Raw genomic sequence first — 20,195 nt, 5'->3', positions numbered from 1 at the left:
CGGGTACTTCATCAAAGATCTTCATTGCATGGCATAGTAGCCAGAAAGGCTGGTCGGTGGTACAATTGCTGATGACCCTCATTCCCTTTCAATCAGCCTTGTGATTTCTGCCTGATTTGGCATGGGGGCTTCAGACGAATCAGGATTAAACAGTGCGGCATGTACTGTAGTTCACTGGCTTGTTAACAGGGGTTGTCAAAATGGATCTCATCTGGTCCAGTCAATTTGCACTTCTTCATCTTTATGATAGCCACTTTGACCTCTTTAATGGGGATTGCTGGGGTGGGTTCAGAGATGTGTGGCAAACTTGATATTGGTGCCCTGGGAATTATTCATTGCAAATGCCAGTAAAGTACTTGGACCGGGTAATGCAGCGCTTGCTTGTCTGTGCCTTTGCTTTGCATAATGTGGCTGATATCCATGTCGATCTATGGCAGGCTTTGGTGAGGGACTAACCCTTGTTTGCCCCATTAGGTCTGTTGAGCTAGCTGTCTCTCCTGGGAGTGTCAGCTCGTCTCTGCTTTCTGTATTCAATATTGGTCAAGATCTGTGTCCAACCACAATCCTTACCAAGTCAGTATAAACCTGCTTATTCTGTCTCACCACCAAACTTGTTTGTTTATACATCTGTTCCCTGGCTTCATCGCTACAGTCTGTGGGCTTCTGCATAGTCCAGAATGTGCCATCTAGTGTCATTTTTGAACCAAGACCTTGACATCCATACCACTGAGCATACACTCATTATGTCAATCCACATCACCCCCAATCATTTGGTATTTTATTATTGGTATATTATAACACTAGTATTTTAGAATATTTGTTATTATCCTGGAAAAATCAATAAATCCCCAGTAAAATCCCAACAAAGTTTCAGACCAGATTCTTTTTTGCAAGATCATCAATCTATAATATCTCGCAAGTCATACTTTTAAACCGATATGTTAGTAATTATTCTGTTGAATTCTTATCTACACACAGTAACGTGTATGATTGTTGGACCTGCTGTCTCTGTGAAATCTACAGCTACAGGGCCAAAGGAAATATTCATTCAGCCAAGCTAATATCACTTTGCTCTTAATTACACATGTGGAAACACGGCACTTTTTCATTAGCGGTAAAGTGCAGTGATTAGTTTTCAGCAATAATCTCACATTAACGTTTGTTTGCTCAAAGCCAAGATCTTATTCATATGAAAACCTTTACTGTATTTAAGCTGTATAAATGTCTTTCCGTTCATGCTGTGGTGTCGAGAGGCCTCATTTTTATGACAGTATTGGTCCAGTGAACCCAGGCCAAGGTGAACCATTTGTTTTAATATGCACTGTTCCGTACCACACTACGTCCACAGAAAGAAAAAGTGGTGTTTGTGGCTTAGGACAAGTTTTCAAGGTTAGCCAGCTTTGCTTGGGTGGTCTTGAATGTACAGTAGTTCCAAAACTTGGTCCTATAATAACCTGACCCTGCATACTTCTTTAGTTTATCTGCTTTCGTACACCTGATTCAACGAATCGGCTCCATAACAGGGCATCCTTCAGTCACAAATGAACAACTCACATGACTTCTTATGTAAACCTCAATATATTAAGGTGAAATTGTTCTTGAACAAGTTTAATTAAAACAATACAAGATAATCAACCTAGGCTATCGTTCAACTTTATTTTCAGTTTTGTGCAAAAATAGCATTCACTACCTGCAGTAGGTGCCAAGTGAAAAAAAAATCAATCAAATCCAACTCCAACACAAACCTTGAAGAAGCTTCATGAATAAAACATCCAAGTTACAGTTTCATTAAAATAAAGGATATTATATATATATATATATATATATATATATATATATATATATATATATATATATATATATATATATATATATATATATATGGACAGAACTACAAATTTCCAACAATTTTCAAATTTTTTTAAAACATCATAAAGTAATAATAAAAAGATACAAAAGCATAAAAACATACTTTCATAGAAAACATACCTTCGCATCCACAACTATTTAAAAAAAAACAGTTATAAATCAAAATATTTACACAATTTTAAGAATCTGTACAAATCATTAAAAAAAAAAAAAAACGAAAGAAAAAATAACCCAGAAAACACGTAAGCTTTAGCAAAAGACTGAGGTAGCACACGAAGACGGACAGAAAGACAAAAAATTCGATGAAGATGTTCAGCTCAGACGTTTATCAGTGGATAAATGAATTGTGAAGAATGAATCAGTGAAGAACCGATTTTTATACATTATCCTAACGTAAATTTTTTCGGATGAACATTTCATGAACGTTAGCCGTTAGCGCCTAGAACCTTAAACACGTTTGTTTTGTTTTTAAAAACCTTTTCAAACATTCCAACGAAAATTATTTGTTTTAAATGTTAACACAGTGTTAGTGGGAGTAAATTTACAATTTCGTATTCAAAATAGTTATTTTTCATGTCTTTATTCTTGATTCTTTTCAGGACTTTTAAGATGGAAAATCTTTTAATTTTGTTTAAGGAATAAAACACTTCAGGGCATGTGGATGGTCATCGCGGTGTGATGCGGCTTATTATCTCTCGCGGGTAATTATTAGCTTCTGTACAAGTCCCCGTTAATGGGCTGTTGCTATAGAAACGCTAAGATATTAGAATATTAAAATAAGCGTATTCATATATCCTGTGATTTGCAGCTGCTGAAAATGAATCGACAATTTTTGACGAGTCAGAATGGAGGATTCGTTAGCTGGGATGTTACCAAGGCAAGAATCCGGCTCACGTGTGCTCGGTTTTCTTCTGGATGGCTGCTTCATTGTTTTTACACCTTGGGTGAAAGTTTTACGTTATTGATTCTGGAAAGCTTTAACACAAGCCTACAGGAAAGGTCTCTTTTTTTTGGAGCGTTGCCTTTCCTCCTCCTTCCTTTCCCATTCCTACACAGAGAATCTGTCTACCCTACAGTTCACGAAGGTTCCTCTGGCCAGTAGAACAAAGCTCACTGGTGCTTATCCCCTGATGCTGAGCGCTGCTGCCTGCTCGACTGCCACCCTGAACTATATAAACTGAACAGGATCCAAAATAAAATGCTAGAAAACAAGCTCGGAATAAGAAAGTGCAGCAGAAAGAAAAAAAATCACAGAGAAAAGCTGTACAAAACAAAACAAAGATTAAATACAGTGTGATCAGTATATTTATATTCTTTAGTAAAATATCAAAAAATGACTGAATATATAAAGCCAGCACTGCTGGTAAACATCGTCCTTTCAGCCACCACGTACGTGTAAATAGTATAAAAATAAACGAGTAAGAAGACATCGGGGACGATCCAGGTAGAAGATGATGAGGAAGGACGGTCTGATGGTGTTGTGGATCTCCTCGCTGTCAAACCGAGAGAGAATTCCACACAACGTTTTCTTGTCCTGATGAGTAGACTGTGTGTCCCTGGAAAATTGACCGGGAGACGCTGTGTGTTAAGACACATCACTCTCGCACGGTGAAGACGCGGAAGGAGCCGCCCTGTAACTGGGGTTTACTGGAAAAGAGACAGTTAACACTTAACGTAACCATGACAACGCCCTAACCAGGCTAGCAAGTATCAGCTAATTACCATTTAAAAGTTTTTATAGGTGAGAATAAATATTTAATAGTGTGTTTAATAATAATAATAATAATAATAATAATAATAATAATAATAATAATAATAATAATAATAATAATAATAATAGTTTTTATACAGTTTTAAAGAGAGTCTGGAATTTTTTTATTACATTTTTAAAAAAATAGCACTTGGTCCAAATTATAGATTACTTATAAATTATTTACATTTAGTGCAATTCTAAAAACAATATATTAAAAAATGTTTCTTAAAAAAGTAAAAAAAAATTTACCTTTTTAAATGGAAAAAAATAAAAATGTACAACTTTTATATATTTAAAAAAAAGGTAGTGAGTTAACGATTTGGATTTTTTTACACTAATCTGAACATTCAGTGTGGGTGTGTTAACAATACAGTATTATTTCCTTTAAAGGTGTGTTATTATGTTGAAACTCTAATACTAGCGCATTGTTACTGCTGTTATGATCCTATTCGAACCACCTACTGGGTTTTTTTAACTATTGTACTTGGCGTGATTGCTTTGTTATGAATTCATTAGCGCAGTGGCCTTCAGGCTGCAACGCATTGAAGAAAACGGGGATGAAAAACAAGGCTTTTGGTTTCAGATAATTATGTAATTATCTGGTGAGTCACAGCAGATGGAGCAGGTAACTGGAGAGCATGTGATTATGTTCTAGTTAATGACGCAGAGTTCACGCGAGTGGTGAGGAGCATCATGTGGTAAAAGGTTCCTCAGTTCCACGAGGATGGAGTCGATTTCATCAATGCAGCATTAGTGAATTCCTCTATGTGGAAGTATGTGTGTGTGTGTGTGGTCCTTCCACATGTTATTACTTTAAACCTGCTAGTGTGCCATGGACAAAAGTGTGGTAAAATCTGAGAAGAATAGATGTGAGAAATGACCGAGGAGCTGGTACCTTTCAGACTGGATGCCGTTCTTCAGGCTGCCTGTGTAGCTGTTCTTCTTATCCATAGCCAAGATGTCCACATGTCCTCCTGAAGCTTTGAGGACACCAGCATGGAGAGCAGCTCGGCAGATACTAGAGGTCTGGATAGAAGACGAACAGCTGATTATAAAGATGTAGCCATTATTCAAACGAGGTCTGAGAGACGATGCCTAAAAAGAGTCGACTCAGAGTCGACTCAGAGTCAAATCTACACACTGATTTGATTTACATTTAAGCACAAACAACGGGCCTCGTTTAGCAGGCTGGATATAAACGGATTTATCCGTAATAAATTGATCAAAGCCAAATTCACATTCACAAACTCCTGAAGTTCAGAAAAAACGTTGGAATCCTAACCGTGCTACAAATTCTTTGCATTTTCAAGTCAAACCATTTTCTTTCACTTAATTCATATCTAATTCTTCTTCTTCTTCTTCTTCTTCTACTACCGCTTATCCGGGGCCGGGTCAAACCAAACAAACCAGCAGTATATAGAATATATCCTCCGTATTTGTGCAACGGACACAAAAGACCATATCCATAGAAACTGGATGGCATTCCTGTGGCTCGGCCAGGCTCAACTTGACCTTCTAGAAGCAAACAGATGAGCTCAGAGTGTGAGAACGCAGACAGATGACATCACATGACCATCGGATCGAGGTCGAGGGTAACACTGGACCAATCCAGCACACGCAGTACTTATCTGGAGTCTAAAGGAACGCTCATTCATCTGAACTTCTGCCTGGCCGAGCTGGGGAAAGCCACTGGGTCCCAAAGCCCGCCCGTGTCTCTAAATATAAAGCAGTCGTGAAGATCTCCGAGTCATCGGGAAGCCTCATGAGAATGTTATGTATTAAAATGAGGATATAGAATGTATAGAATGTCACCATTGTCACCTCAGGCCTGATCATTAGGGATAGGAATAGATATATAGTATTTTAAATTTTAACTTAGTAGGGGGACACAGTGGCTTAGTGGTTAGCACGTTCGCCTCACACCTCCAGGGTTGGGGTTCGATTCCCGCCTCCGCCTTGTGTGTGTGGAGTTTGCATGTTCTCCCCGTGCCTCGGGGGTTTCCTCCGGGTACTCCGGTTTCCTCCCCCGGTCCAAAGACATGCATGGTAGGTTGATTGGCATCTTTAGAAAATTGTCCGTCGTGTGTGAGTGAATGAGAGTGTGTGTGTGCCCTGTGATGGGTTGGCACTCCGTCCAGGGTGTATCCTGCCTCGATGCCCGATGACACCTGAGATAGGCACAGGCTCCCCGTGACCCAAGAAGTTCGGATAAGCGGTAGAAGATGAGTGAGTGAATTTTAAATTAATATTTTTAAATTCATTTTAAATTTTAAATGTATGTATTCATTTATTTATTTTTATTCTTATTTCTTCTTCTTCTTCTTCTTCTTCTTCTTCTTATCATTATTATTATTATTATTATTATTATTATTATATATTTATTTTCTTTATCTTCTGTTTCTATACTTCCGTAAAGCCGCTTTGAGACAATGTGAATTGTTAAAAGCGCAATACAAATAAATTGAATTTGAATTAAAGATGAATAAATAAACATCTCCTTTGTTTTGATGGAAAGTACAGTTTTGAAATCGCAAAACATTTCAATGGAAACATTTTCCTCCATCCAACATCTCGGCCCCAAAATCAGTTTAATGCACAAGCACTGTGGTGCTTTTAAACAGAAAAAAAGTGCCCGGATGGTTGAAGTGATTCACGCTGAACCTGCATCCAAGAGATATATATCATTTAAACATCACCTTCATGTCAAAGGAAACTGTAAAGTAGCTTCAGGCCACAGAGGAGCGAGTTTTGCTTGAGTCCGAGTCTCAGGAGAGAGCTCTGATCCACGGCCAGCTGGACAGACCCGAGGCTTTGACAGAGGAATGCGATAAACACGCCAAAACACAGCAGCGAGTGTGTTCAAGTTCACTTCCAGTCAATGTGAGTCGCTCAGACAAACATAAGTCTATTAGAGGTTTATCCCTTTCAGACAACAAGGATCAGCATGTGAGAGGAGGACAAGGGACAGATGAGGGTCAGACAAGGGAGAGACGAAGGTCAGACGAGGGACAGACAAGGTTCAGACGAGGGACAGACAGGAGACAGACGAGGGAGAGATGATGACGATCACCAGAGCACCACGACCTTTTTACATTTCATTCATTCCTTTTCTTTTCCCTCCATTCTCAAACTTCATCTTTCTGATTTGATCTGATCTCTTTACACTATTCCTGAGGTCGCTCATGGAGGTGAACAGATATAAACAGACTTTTTTTATATTCTGCATTAAAAAAGTCTGTTAAAGAATGCCTGTAAAAAATTGTACGGGATCAATAAATAATTTTAGGATTATTTTGTAGACATTTTTACCAAAAAATAATTATAGTGTGCTTATTTATTTATTTATTTATTTATTTATCATCAATAAGTCTTTCTTTGGTTTTTTATTTTTTTTTTTTAATTCTGCTAGAGTTAAATGAATAAAAATGTTAACATCGTAAAAATAATGAATATTAACCTGTGTAATAATAATTTAAAAAAATACAAAAATAAATGCAAGATCCAGGTTTTACAGTTTACAACTTATTATATAATATGATCATCAAATCTGATGTCAATCATAAAAATATTTGATCTAGACTATCATACGATCTACAGTTAAATGTGGCATCTGTCGTGTTTATCGTAATCATATCTGAGTGTGATTAAAGATTAAATAATGAGCAGAAGCACCACATATGGTGAGGAATTGCAAGTATATTAGCGGAGCGACTTGGCACACAACATGGTGTGTGTTTCATCTCCAGCGGCTGGATGTGTCTCGGTTTGACTCTCAGGTCTTAAAGCCCTTAGTGCAGGGGAGTCAAAGTCACAGTGGGCCAAAATATAAAACTGAGATAAAGTCACGGGCCAAACTGAATATTTAGTGAAAAATGAACTGCAACTGAGATGTAATGTTCGACCTTTTTCATATGGAAACAAACTTTAGTTTTGCTTAAACGCAAGACTTGGAACAACCAGAGCTTGTTATTACAAACATAAGAAATTAAATTCTAAATAAAATTCACATCAGTGGTGTTCATGTCACAAACTTTGACCATACACTTTTTGACAAACTCTCCCTCGTTAAAGGGCAGATTTTGCCGTCTCTGCTGCCATAATAAAGCTTTACAGCCTTTACAGCAGCTTCACTTTTTGATTTAGCTTTTATGAACATAGTCTGACGGGAAACCAGACGTTTTTTTCATCTCCTCCGAGTTCTGGAGCTTCTGCTTTACGTCCAGGTCCTTATACGTCTCATAATGTTTCGTGTCATAGTGTCTTATGTTATATACTTTCGTTACAGACACGTTAGCTCCGTTAGCACACAAGACAAACAGGTCTGTCCTTTATATACGTGAACAGATAATCTGCCTCCCTCCTGTCTTGAAAGCTCCTATTGTCCACCTTTCGTTTGGCCATTTTTGTGGAGGGTGAATTAACTTGCCCGATGTGACTGTAACATGGTTGTTAACGACTGTCGACAGAGAATGAGGGTCGCTTGGTGTTCGTGACCACGCGTCAATACAGTGGCAATGCATTCTGGGATCTGTAGTATTAGCAAGGCTAGCCGGCTGTAATGCATATTTGATATGATCTCACGGGCCGAATATAATTACACAGAGTTTGACACCCCTGCCTTAAAGTTAAAGCTCTTGACTGATGAATGAAATTCACTCAAAAAATCACTGTGCAGTTAGAACTAACATTCAAATTATTTTTATGATGCTAGAAATAAAATGATTTCCAGCCTTTCTCTAAAAAAAACACATTTTTGTTCAAAAACGTTTCTAACTAGTGATTAAATCCCTAATTAAAAAAAAAGCAAATAAATTACAAATTTAAATCAGTCCAGCACTGAGAGGCGCTACACTTTAATAAAGAAAGAAAAGCTACTCACGTCGGCGTAGATGCCGGAGCCGATCACTGGAGCCCAGTACGAGGGCTGATTCTTACAGCTAGCGGGGCACTGGACCCTGAATACAAAAACAGAAAGACAAAAATTAAAGAACCTCAGGTCTGTAATGTAGATAAATGAAGTAAGCTCGATTGAATGGAAAAAAATATTTAATTACATAATAAACGAATTAATCGCCGCCTTACTAGGGTTGCAAAATTCCAGAATTTTCAAGGCTGGAAACTTTCCATGGGAATTAACAGGAATATATGGGAATTAACTGGGAATTTTTTTTTTTTTAAATGCAGCGTTGCCTATAACAAGGAACTTAAATGTAGTTTAAAAAAATCTTGCAGCATAATTTTGTTTAAAACAACAAGATTTAATGCAATTTAAGTTGAATTTGTACCCTGCGTTCCTCGGTCACTTGCACACAGCACACTGCTTACTGGAAGGCCATTGAGGCCAAACCCAATGCATGTACTTGTGTTCTTCCATAACATGCACAGTAACACTTTATTTTAGGGTCATTTAACTAGTTGCTTATTAGCATGAATATTAATAGAATATTGGCTATTTATTAGTACTTATTAAGCACATATTAATGCCTTATTCTGCATTACCATATTCTACATTCTTAATTGTACCCAATACCTAAACTTAATAACTACCTTATTAACTCTTAATAAGCATAAAATTAGGAGTGTTACCACATACACATTCAATCCACCTGAAATAAAAAAATCCTCTATAAAATAATCTTTATTACAATTATTAAGTTTATTATGTTTATTACAAGCATAATAATGTTTATTATGTTTTTGTGTTACTCAATGAAAGAATCAATTAAAGTTCAACTTACAATTGAATCGGTCAAGACGTCATTTTTAAAATTTGTATTACCTTGCATGCGCGTCTGCTTATGACCAAACAAAATGTTTATTTATATATATACATATATACATTTCCCTATGTTTCCAAACAATTCCCATAAATTTCTGTAAATTCCCATAAATTCCCGTAAAGTTTCAAATTTGGAATATTTCTAAAATTCCGATAAGGTCCAGTGGAAACTTTCCGGAAATTTACCGGAAATATACTGGAAACTTTCCGAAACTTTGCAACCCTACGCCTTACTGAATTAAACCTGGTGCTACATCACTTTAACCTAAAAAGTGACACATTCCTGCTGTCACTTACTTTACAGCATCGCTTTTTTCTGTTTACTTCTGTTACCCACAAACCGGTAAAAACGCATAAAATCCTCTGTCCTAAATTGTACAAAACGCCGACACTGGAGACTCCTTCCATCAATGTTAAAAACAAAACAAAACAAAAAAAACGTACAGAAAATGTCCCCTTACCCATCACAATACAAACGAGTTGTTACTATAGAAAAAATAACAAGCACAATAATAATAATGGATAGACTTCCTGACCAATCAGAATCTAGAAGACTGTAATGAGTTCGTTTGGTGTTTAATTGAACTCACACTTCCGGAAGCTTCCTCGTTACTTATAAAACATGTTCACGCTTGTAGGAAACAAATCCAAGGCAATCTAAAAGACTTTTCTACAAACAGCAGAACAGAGGTATGTTACCTCGGGCAGGTGGTGTGCTGGCTGCTGAAGGGGCAAATATCAGCCGCTCTGGTGTAGCAGTCGATGGATCTTACTGTAAAGTCACATAAACAACGCTCACGTTACATCTCTGCCTGTAGAATAACACATCACGTTGAAACGAGGAGGAGATGAAGTCAGTTCACTTACTTTCCACTTTCGCTACCAGAAAAGCATTGGCGATTTTATATTTACTGTGAAGAGAGAAGATGAAGCTGATTATTTCAGTGCAAAATGTTAAAGCAAGCAATAAAAACACTCGGTGTCATGCCGATGCAGGAAAATAATCAAACGCCTGCCGGGTGAAACGGAGCGTTTTACTGTATAAATCATCGTCCTATATTAAATCGTATAATAACAATATTAAATAGTTTTTAATCCGTTTACAGGTTAATTTAATTCTGTGATGTTTTCCAGAAACTTTGCTTCTTCTTTTTTTTGGAATTTCTTGGAATTCCGTTATTTAAAACATCATTTAAAATTGATAGCATTTACCTTTTTTTTGTTCTTTTCAAATAATATCCATCAATTAGTATCCTATTTGATCAACTGTACAACGTGTACTTAAAGATAAATAAATAATCATTTAGACTTTGACTCAAAACGCATGACAAAACGTCTGAAATCGAAGTGCAAGTGAAAGAGCAAGACGCCAAAATACAAATACATTTTTTCTTTCCTTTTCTTTATGTATTAATAGTTGTATGTACCTGAAAGACTCGACTCCGTTCTTCGTGGCTTTAACGAAAAAGGGGAAATTGTTTTTTCTCGCCACTTCCACCAGGCCTCCGTTATTATCGATGACTCCGTAATGGATGGCAGCACGGCAGATACTCGATTGCTGGAAGAATCAGAAAGGAAAAAAATAACTGTAGAAAAAAAACACAAGTAAAAAAAATAGAAATCTTCATTGTAAAGGACCTGAGAGACGTACCACGTCGTAGTAGAGCGTGCCCCAGACTTTAGCGTTGCTGTATAAGCAGTTAGCAGGGCAGTTATACCTACAGGAAGAGCACACGGGGTTGAATTAAAGTTTTACTTAAGCGGCTCAGATTATTAACATATGTTTGAGGTGAGATCGTCTAACTCACCTGTTACAGGTTACACCTTTGCACTTGTCCCTCATCTTCGTCTCACACTTGATGTTTTGAGCTACAGTGTGAAAAAATATATGTATAGACAAGACAAGGCAAGACAAGCAAAAGTCCTTAGGAGTCATTCATTCATTCATTTTCTACCGCTTTATCCGAACTACCTCAGGTCACGGGGAGCCTGTGCCTATCTCAGGCGTCATCGGGCATCAAGGCAGGATACACCCTGGACGGAGTGCCAACCCATCACAGGGCACACACACACTCTCATTCACTCACGCAATCATACACTACGGACAATTTTTCCAGAGATGCCAATCAACCTACCATGCATGTCTTTGGACCGGGGGAGGAAACGGGAGTACCCGGAGGAAACCCCCGAGGCACAGGGAGAACATGCAAACTCCGCACACACAAGGCGGAGGCGGGAATCGAACCCCGACCCTGGAGGTGTGAGGCGAACGTGCTACCCACTAAGCCACCGTGCCCCCCCCTTAGGAGTCACATGATTAATATAAAATATAAATAATATAAAATAATATTAACATAAAAATCGAATACACTATTCCAAAAAAAAACTTCATGCTTTTTATCTGTCTAAAGTTACTGAACATCTGGACGTTATTGCAGCTGTATAATTTGCTGTTTCATCACCAGTCTTTTTTCCTCTTTTTCGCAGAGATGGGGGACTCGAGTCATATGACTTGACTCAAGTCGGACTAGAGTCACAAATTTGAGACTTGAGACTTTCATTCATTCATTCATTCATTTTCTACCGCTTACCCGAACTTCTCGGGTCACGGGGAGCCTGTGCCTATCTCAGGCGTCATCGGGCATCGAGGCAGGATACACCCTGGACGGAGTGCCAACCCATCACAGGGCACACACACACACACTCTCATTCACTCACACACACTACGGACAGTTTTCCAGAGATGCCAATCAACCTACCATGCATGTCTTTGGACCGGGGGAGGAAAACGGAGTACCCGGAGGAAACCCCCAAGGCACGGGGAGAACATGCAAACTCTACACACACAAGGCGGAGGTGGGAATCGAACCCCCGACCCTATAGGTGTGAGGCGAACGTGCTAAACACTAAGCCACTGTAACCCCCTGACTTGCTTGACAAATATTAAGAAAAGTCTCGACTTGACTTTGACTTGACATTCATGACTTGAGACTTACTTGTGACTTGCACCTCAGCTATTTCGAAGTAAATAAGGCGAAGAAAGGCAGCTTTTTACGTTTTCTAAAAAGTTACAGCTTTACCTTTGACTTTTACAAAAGCCCTAGAACTGGAGACTCCTTCCACAAACCTTACATAAACACCACCTGACAGAAAGCTTCTTCATAGCATCGGTTATTTGTATCTTGTCTATACGATGTCTGTGAATGAGCGGTTACTATAGAAACGATGAGATGTACGCATTGATCTAAACCCTGTGATTCGAATTATAAAGCTGTCGCAATAGAAATTTTAATAACCAGATTTAAAAATTCACGCCACTGTGGTCTAATTGTGACGATTTATACATGTGTAGAAATGAACAAACAGCTCTTACTCAGGAAGTTGGTGCGAGTGGTGTGAGGCGGAGTGGGTTTTTTGGGTGGAGAAGGTTTGGGTTTGGGTTTGGGTTTGGGTTTAGGCCTGACCACAGGGATCTCTGCCTGCACAGGAACCTGAGGCTTCTCCACTTCATTCATGTCTGGAGTCTCAGGACGTTGAGGAGCTCCTGGAAGAAGAAGGTCATTTAGAAATAAAAAGTAAGAATAAGAGAAGTAGGCAAGTAGATTAAGGTGCTTTCATGTTCATCATCATAAACATCATCATCTTCATCGTGTTATTTTCTTAACTGCCAGTACAGCACAGATGTTATATAAAGGAAGGGGGAAAATGGAGGACAAAGTACAAGTATCCATCCATCCATCCATCCATTTTCTACCGCTTATCCGGGGCCGGGTCGTGACAAAGTACAAGTAAAAATAGTAAATTAAGTTTGACTTAATTAAGTCAAATGTGAAAGCTATGAGATGCTGAATCCACAATATTTAATATTTTGTTGCTGATAATCGTGACGTTCTACAAGCAGCTCAAATTCTCTTGATGTTTTTACCCTCCAAATAAACAGCAAAGTCAATCAACCTCCTCAGCATCACGGTCACACTTACGTTTATTTATTCTGCATCACTGATAATTATCAATCCAATCTAGAGAGCAAGCTAGGCTAGGTAGTTAGCTTAAACTAGCTAGGACTGGTGAGAATGTTGTTATGGTAACGGCAGGCACTTATTTCCAGGGATTTCAGTACAGCGTAACAGATATTGCATCATCGGGTAGGCGTGGCCTATTTGATAATCTAACACTAACCCTAACCCTAACCATAATCGTAGTTTTTGGTTGTTTATTTGTTTTCTAAAATAAATCGATCCGTATGACCGTTTTGTCCTTCGTGGTATGCTGTTTTTTTGAAAGAAGGCGTTTTTCCAAGACCTCCGGAAACACGCCCACTTTACGTCATAGTAACTAAACCCCTGGAATTTAGTTCCTGCCTTATGGTAACATCTATTTATTGATTTGGAGCTGATTTATTACTCTACGGTTCGATTTCATGTCATTTTTTTTTTTTGTCAGTACCATTTCCTTTTTAAGTTTACCTGCCAATCAAACCGATAGAGGAGGACATAGAGGACAAGGAAGCGCATAATATTTCTTTATAAATGTATTAAAGTCAATCATGGGACGGATCCGTCTTACCCAGAGTTCACTTCACTGTGAAGCGGCAACATGTCTTTTGGATGATTAAGAGTGACAGAAGACGAACGTTAACTGGGCGGGACAACCGATACAAGAATATTTAAAAGGTATGCAAACGAGTTGCAAAGTATGAAGAATAATCATCATTTGTGATGTTCAGTCGGTGTTGAAGTGCTGGACCCAATTTTTGAGGTGAAAAATAAAACTTTATTGCTAACCTAAGGAGTAAGTTCTCCCAATTTTCTTCCAGAAAAGACAAAGTGTCTTCAATTATCCAACATAAGGATCAATTCTGGATTATTTTGACTGTCATATAAATACAAAAACTCACCCTTATAGCACAAATTGTCCTTGCAGACTCCACCGTAGCTGGGAGGACACTGAGAACACGGACGTCCATGCTGGTAAGGTGCCTCCCCGATCCAGTTTCCCCTGAAGGAGACCGCACAGCCGGGTCAGAACCAATCACAGAGCGACTCTCTAACCTACAGGCTTGACTGTGAATTCTTTGCTTTAATGTTCTCTGCACATCGTTAGAGTCAGGTTTTCCCGAAAAAACCATCCGAACAGCAGCAAGCATTTAAATTATTTGGAAAAATCTGGAAATAATCAGCTTGAATAACATTATTCATGTCCTAACTCGAGTCGTGTTTTCCACTAGACGGAACATTGTGATTAAGAACCTTCCACCTACCAGGTCTGTCTGTCTGTCTGTCTAAAGATCCCAGGATTAGGCATTCGATTATATTTAATTGTGTTAAATGGACAGATGAAATGTCGGTAGAAAAAATCAGAAGGTACATGTAACTTACTTTGGCGAGTAGTTGCACACGAGGTAGACAGCGTTCTCCCACGTCTCCCCCCACACGTTCATGCTTGGACACATGTGGACAGCACAACCCACACGGTTGGTGGTGGCCCAGACGATCTGCAAACAACCAGAGACGTCCATGAACACAATGGTCTACACAAAAATGCTAGCGTGGCAGGCATGGGCATTGTGCTGCCAATCTGAGGGCTTCCTGATATTTTTCTACAGTTTCCTGGATTTCCTGGAGATATCGAGCCTGCTTTTTCTAAACTCTAGAGTAAGACTTATGGAACCTAAAACAGATCTAAAGTACACACTTCATTGTGTTAACTACGTAGAGCTGAAAGCACTATCGTAAGATTCTGTAATTCATTGTTCAGAGATACAGCGGTGTGAAAATCCATGAGAACCTGGAGCCAGAACACTCTGCAGTGCTTTGGCTCAGTTAAGCATCTAAAACCAACCATCATCCAGTAATTGGTTCACTTCCTCCAGTGAGTCAATTCAGAGTCAAATGGCTTCCTCAAAAGGATTCACTAAAAAGCTAGGAAGCATTTCCTAATCTAAATACTCAAGAATATTCATAAACGCTGGTATTTTTAATGTCATAGAAATGATCCAAGCTCATTCTGTTTTTATTAAACAATGTATTATTTTTCTACGTATTATTATTAAAGCTCTTTTTAAATTTATATGTTTTCCAGTGTTCTGATTAAATATTGCAGGAAACTCATTATATAATAAAATGCAAAAAAAATATATTAAAGGGTGCCAATACTTCTGCAGGACAGAGTTTATGCCCAAAGCTATATGAAAAGTGTATATAATAAATATCTGAATTGCAAACATTAAACTATGCATATGCTGGAAGGGAAATTGTGTGAATGAATGATTTTATCTGTCACGTTTAGTGGTTATCTCTCAGTCGAGGTGCAGAAGGAGAAAGTCTTTAGACTTTAGTGTCTCTGTCTCCCCGTCCAGACCAGTGTGTCCGGATTGATGGGTCCACGGGGGGCTCTTAAGAAAGACTGCTCCTTTCATTCAGAGCGGAAAGAGATGCACGTGAAGTGTGACCGGCATCCGCTTCCTGTAAGCTCGCACAATCTTTTTCATCCTCCGTACAAATAAAGAAACCTGGATCTTAAACTCTGGGTCTTTTTCCTGCTGAACGAATGCAGCATGGAGTTCATCCAGTGCAGCTGCACTGCGTGAGCCAGGACTGTTTTACTTGTAAATGAACAGAGTTTCTGACTCAGCGCTTTCTTGCTCGTGTACAGTTCAAGCTACACAGTGGGTTTGTGTGCAGGCCAACAGAGCAGCGAGAGAGGGGGGGCAGAGAGAGGGGGGGACACAGAGCAATGAGAGAGAGAGGGGGGATAGAGAGAGAGGGGGGCACAGAGCAATGAGAGGGGGGGAGAACAAGAGAGAGAGAGAGAGAGAGAGAGAGAGAGAGAGAGAGAGAGAGAGAGAGAGAGAGAGAGAGAGAGAGAGAGAGCGAGCGAGAGAGAGAGAGAGAGAGAGAGAGAGAGAGAAAGAGGGGGGAGAAAGAGAGGGGGGACACAGAGCAATGAGAGGGGGGGAACGAGAGAGGGGGGAGGGAGAGGGGGGACACAGAGCAATGAGAGAGAGGGGGGGACAGAGCAATGAGAGAGAGGAGGGGGGGGAGAAGGGGGGGGACACAGAGCACATCCAGAAGAAAGGGGGGGGGGCAGAGCAATGAGAGAGGGGGGGGGGACACAGAGCAATGAGAGAGAGGGGGGGACACAGAGCAATGAGAGAGAGAGGGGGGGGGTTCTGTTTTACTACTTCCTGTACCAGAGCCAAGTCATGTTATTTTTTTGCTTAAATATGCAGAAAAGTATTAGCACCCCTAAGAAACTTAAAAGAAAATAAAAGCAATTTAACTTCAAATCTCACAAGAGCTTTACAGGCAAAAAAAAAAAGGACTGAATAAAAGCAAAGGCCACAAATAAACCAGAAATATGACGGAGGATTAATCATGTTTAGGGCTCTTTTGTGGCTCTTGTGAAGATCGATGGCATCATGAATAACATCTAAATATTGACTATGAGGATATGGTAACTCAAATCTGGTTGCCTCTGCCAAAAGGTTACAATTTAACCCCAGATGGAGCTTTCAGTAAGATGCTGACAAACACCCAGATCAGGAGAGGAACGGATGGATGTTTTGCGAAGGTGGTTTAAATCTCAGGAGAACAGTCTCTAAACCTGCAACGTTACAAGAAAGGACTCCGAGGTCAAAATGCATAGAATTTGCTCTGATATAAGCATCTGATTCTATGTGACGTAATCTTAGCATAAATTTTGCGCTAATGAACCAACAAAAGTGAGTAAGTTGAGGCTAGGTTAGTAAAAAAAAAAGCTTCTTACTCAATCGTTTGAGGAATGCTTATGAAATGAAAGAAATTAAACACCTTTACTAACATTCTTCCGTATCGAAACAAAAACGAATGGAAACGCTACTGATCCACGCCGATCCATCCATGTAGCTAGCTAATTCATTAAGTTAAAAGTTCTGGTGGCTACTACGTAATCAAAGTTCTATTAAATGTACTGATCGATTAGTATAGAATACTAAATATACCTGTATGCTCAATACCGGTATGCTCAAGCTAATAATTCCATATCCAGCCATTATTTTGAATAAGAGGTGCCAATACATTTGGAGTCGAGTTACACGCTGGTAAAACCATCAAACTGAACAGTAGCTGTATTAGAAGGTGAGAAGAAGAGAACAGCTAAGTGAACTTTTTAAAAATCTTCAAAAGATTCCAGGTCAAATAAGAAAGCGCTCCAGGAGTCGGAGAAGAGCTTCCAGATGGTTGCGACCTGGTTTCAGCAGGAGACTGTTTTTATAAATCCATCCCAGCTGCTAAGTAAAGTCTGTGAGGATGTAGTGCCAGTGATCATGTCTTTCTGCAACAACATTCTCTGCCTTCTTCGATAATTCATTTAATCACAATGATAAAAATTTTCAGTTCTTTGTTCACTACTTTCGTGTGTCTACGTGGAGTCGAAAAAAAGAAGGTGGAACTTTTTTGTGGATCAACAAAACCCCAAACCAACTGTGTACGCCGCATGCTGTTCGGTCATTACTCGTGCTAATCCTCGTCACAGTTATAAAGAGATATAAAATGATGTCCAGTAATTACAATTAAAATCTTGTCCAGTAATTACACAATAAAGATGGTGTGAAAGATATTTTATGATTTATGGTTTATGGTCAGGATTAACCAATCAGCATCAAGTGTTTTTTATCTAGAGAGAGGTGTTACAAGAGGGGTGTTACAGGAGGATGGTGGTTACAAGAGGGGTGTTACAGGAGGATGGTGGTTACAGAAGGTTGGTTACAGGAGGGGTGTTACAGGATAGGTGTTACAGGAGGGCTGTTACAGGAGGGGTGTTACAGGAGGGGTGTTACAGGAGGGGTGTTACAGGAGGGGTGTTACAGGAGGGAGGTTACAGGAGGGAGGTTACAGGAGGATGGTGGTTACAAGAGGGAGGTTACAGGATTGTGGTTATAGCAGGTTGGTTTCAGGAGGGGTGTTACAGGATAGGTGTTACAGGAGGGCTGTTACAGGAGGGGTGTTACAGGATAGGTGTTACAGGAGGGTTGTTACAGGAGGGGTGTTACAGGAGCGTTGGTTACAGGAGGGGTGTTACAGGAAGGAGGCTACAGGAGAGGTGTTACAGGAGGGGTGTTAAAGAAGGGAGGTTATAGGAGAGGTTGTTACTGGAGAGGTGTTACAGGAGGGGTGTTTCAAGATGGGTGATACAGGAGGGAGGTTACAGGAGAGGTGTTACAGGAGGGAGGTTACAAGAGGGAGGTTACAGGAGAGGTGTTACAGGAGGGAGGTTACAGGAGGGGTGTTACAGGAGAGGTGTTACAGGAGGGGTGTTACAGGAGAGGTGTTACAGGAGAGGTGTTACAGGAGGGGTGTTACAGGAGGGAGGTTACAGGAGAGGTGTTACAGGAGGGAGGTTACAGGAGAGGTGTTACAGGAGGGAGGTTACAGGAGGGAGGTTACAGGAGGGAGGTTACAGGAGGGAGGTTACAGGAGAGGTGTTACAGGAGGGAGGTTACAGGAGGGAGGTTACAGGAGGGAGGTTACAGGAGAGGTGTTACAGGAGGGGTGTTACAGGAGGGGTGTTACAGGAGGGGTGTTACAGGAGAGGTGTTACAGGAGGGGTGTTACAGGAGAGGTGTTACAGGAGGGAGGTTACAGGAGGGAGGTTACAGGAGGGAGGTTACAGGAGGGAGGTTACAGGAGGGAGGTTACAGGAGAGGTGTTACAGGAGGGGTGTTACAGGAGGGAGGTTACAGGAGAGGTGTTACAGGAGAGGTGTTACAGAAGGGAGGTTACAGGAGGAAGGTTACAGGAGGGAGGTTACAGGAGGGAGGTTACAGGAGGGGTGTTACAGGAGGGAGGTTACAGGCCCCTGAGTGACGTAATCAGAGATCATGAGTTACAATCTTAATGATGCCACAGACAAGAAAGTAAAATTGGGAGAAGTAGCATTCGCTTTCTTCCCTGTCAATCAACATTAGTCAGTCATTGAGCTGTGAGCTGCAGACAGAAATAGAGATCATTAAAAGTAATTAAAGGATATGTGCAGGAATAACATCACATTTATAAGTTTAATTGTCCTTATCAATGTAATTAAGTGACAATGCCTCATGCACACATCCTCACAACTGAACACACTTAAATGAGCTCTTGTTGCTGTTTAATGTGTAATTTGACAAAAACACGACAATTCACAAACATTATTCTGTCTTCAGTCCACTGGTGAATGATGACTCATTTTCCAGGCAGGATTAATGTTTAATTTTTATTTAATCAGGAAATAAAAACGAGAGCGTCCCTTCTCTGCTCTGAGATTTCACAGTCACGTCTTGGTGCCAAATCATGGAAGATTTTTTTCAAAAAAACAAAATGTATTATTTTTGTTTAATGCTATATATATATATATATATATATATATATATATATATATATATATATATATATATATATATATATATATATATAACTCTGCAGGGTTCTTGCACAAAAGTTCTTGCCTTTTACTGTTAATATTACTTTACAGAAAACTGAACATAAAAATTCTGCAACTTAACATTTTTTTAACAAAACCCCATTAAAGCAATGCTTTACTCAGTTTTTCACAATTAATCAGCTTTTTAAAAAAGTAATTATTTATTTTTTGCTCACAGCTGAACTCTTGAAATTGAAAAAAGTTCAGTGTTGAGTGACGTTAAGCACTTTTTCCTGACCTGACTGGTCAAGTCGCAAGTCGTTAAACGAGAACAAAAATCATGGAGGACAAAGTGCCAAAGTCTTGTTAATGAGTGAATCTCAGAAGATTTATGACATGTTGGATAGAAACAAATCT

The 20,195-nt window shown here is 39.5% G+C and overlaps 1 protein-coding gene across 1 annotated transcript in view; it reads right to left on the bottom strand.

Annotated features, from left to right (window-relative positions):
• Positions 1 to 1,637: 1,637 nt before the first annotated feature.
• Positions 1,638 to 20,195, bottom strand: part of crispld2 (cysteine-rich secretory protein LCCL domain containing 2) — a 24,110-nt gene continuing 5,552 nt past the window's right edge. Inside the window, exons 5-15 of the mRNA XM_027178500.2 lie at positions 14,780 to 14,895; positions 14,299 to 14,399; positions 12,775 to 12,945; positions 11,210 to 11,270; positions 11,053 to 11,119; positions 10,829 to 10,959; positions 10,269 to 10,312; positions 10,101 to 10,173; positions 8,502 to 8,577; positions 4,518 to 4,648; positions 1,638 to 3,516 (exon numbers count right to left, since the gene is read on the bottom strand). Of these exons, the coding sequence (XP_027034301.1) occupies positions 3,465 to 3,516; positions 4,518 to 4,648; positions 8,502 to 8,577; positions 10,101 to 10,173; positions 10,269 to 10,312; positions 10,829 to 10,959; positions 11,053 to 11,119; positions 11,210 to 11,270; positions 12,775 to 12,945; positions 14,299 to 14,399; positions 14,780 to 14,895 (1,023 nt within the window). The 3' untranslated portion in view covers positions 1,638 to 3,464. The remainder of the gene's footprint in view (positions 3,517 to 4,517; positions 4,649 to 8,501; positions 8,578 to 10,100; positions 10,174 to 10,268; positions 10,313 to 10,828; positions 10,960 to 11,052; positions 11,120 to 11,209; positions 11,271 to 12,774; positions 12,946 to 14,298; positions 14,400 to 14,779; positions 14,896 to 20,195) is intronic.

Source organism: Tachysurus fulvidraco, chromosome 2 (genome assembly GCF_022655615.1).
Source record: "Tachysurus fulvidraco isolate hzauxx_2018 chromosome 2, HZAU_PFXX_2.0, whole genome shotgun sequence".
Taxonomy (NCBI): Eukaryota; Metazoa; Chordata; class Actinopteri; order Siluriformes; family Bagridae; genus Tachysurus; species Tachysurus fulvidraco.
The sequence above is the reverse complement of the archived record's forward strand: the minus strand, read 5'-3'. Positions and strand labels throughout refer to the sequence as shown.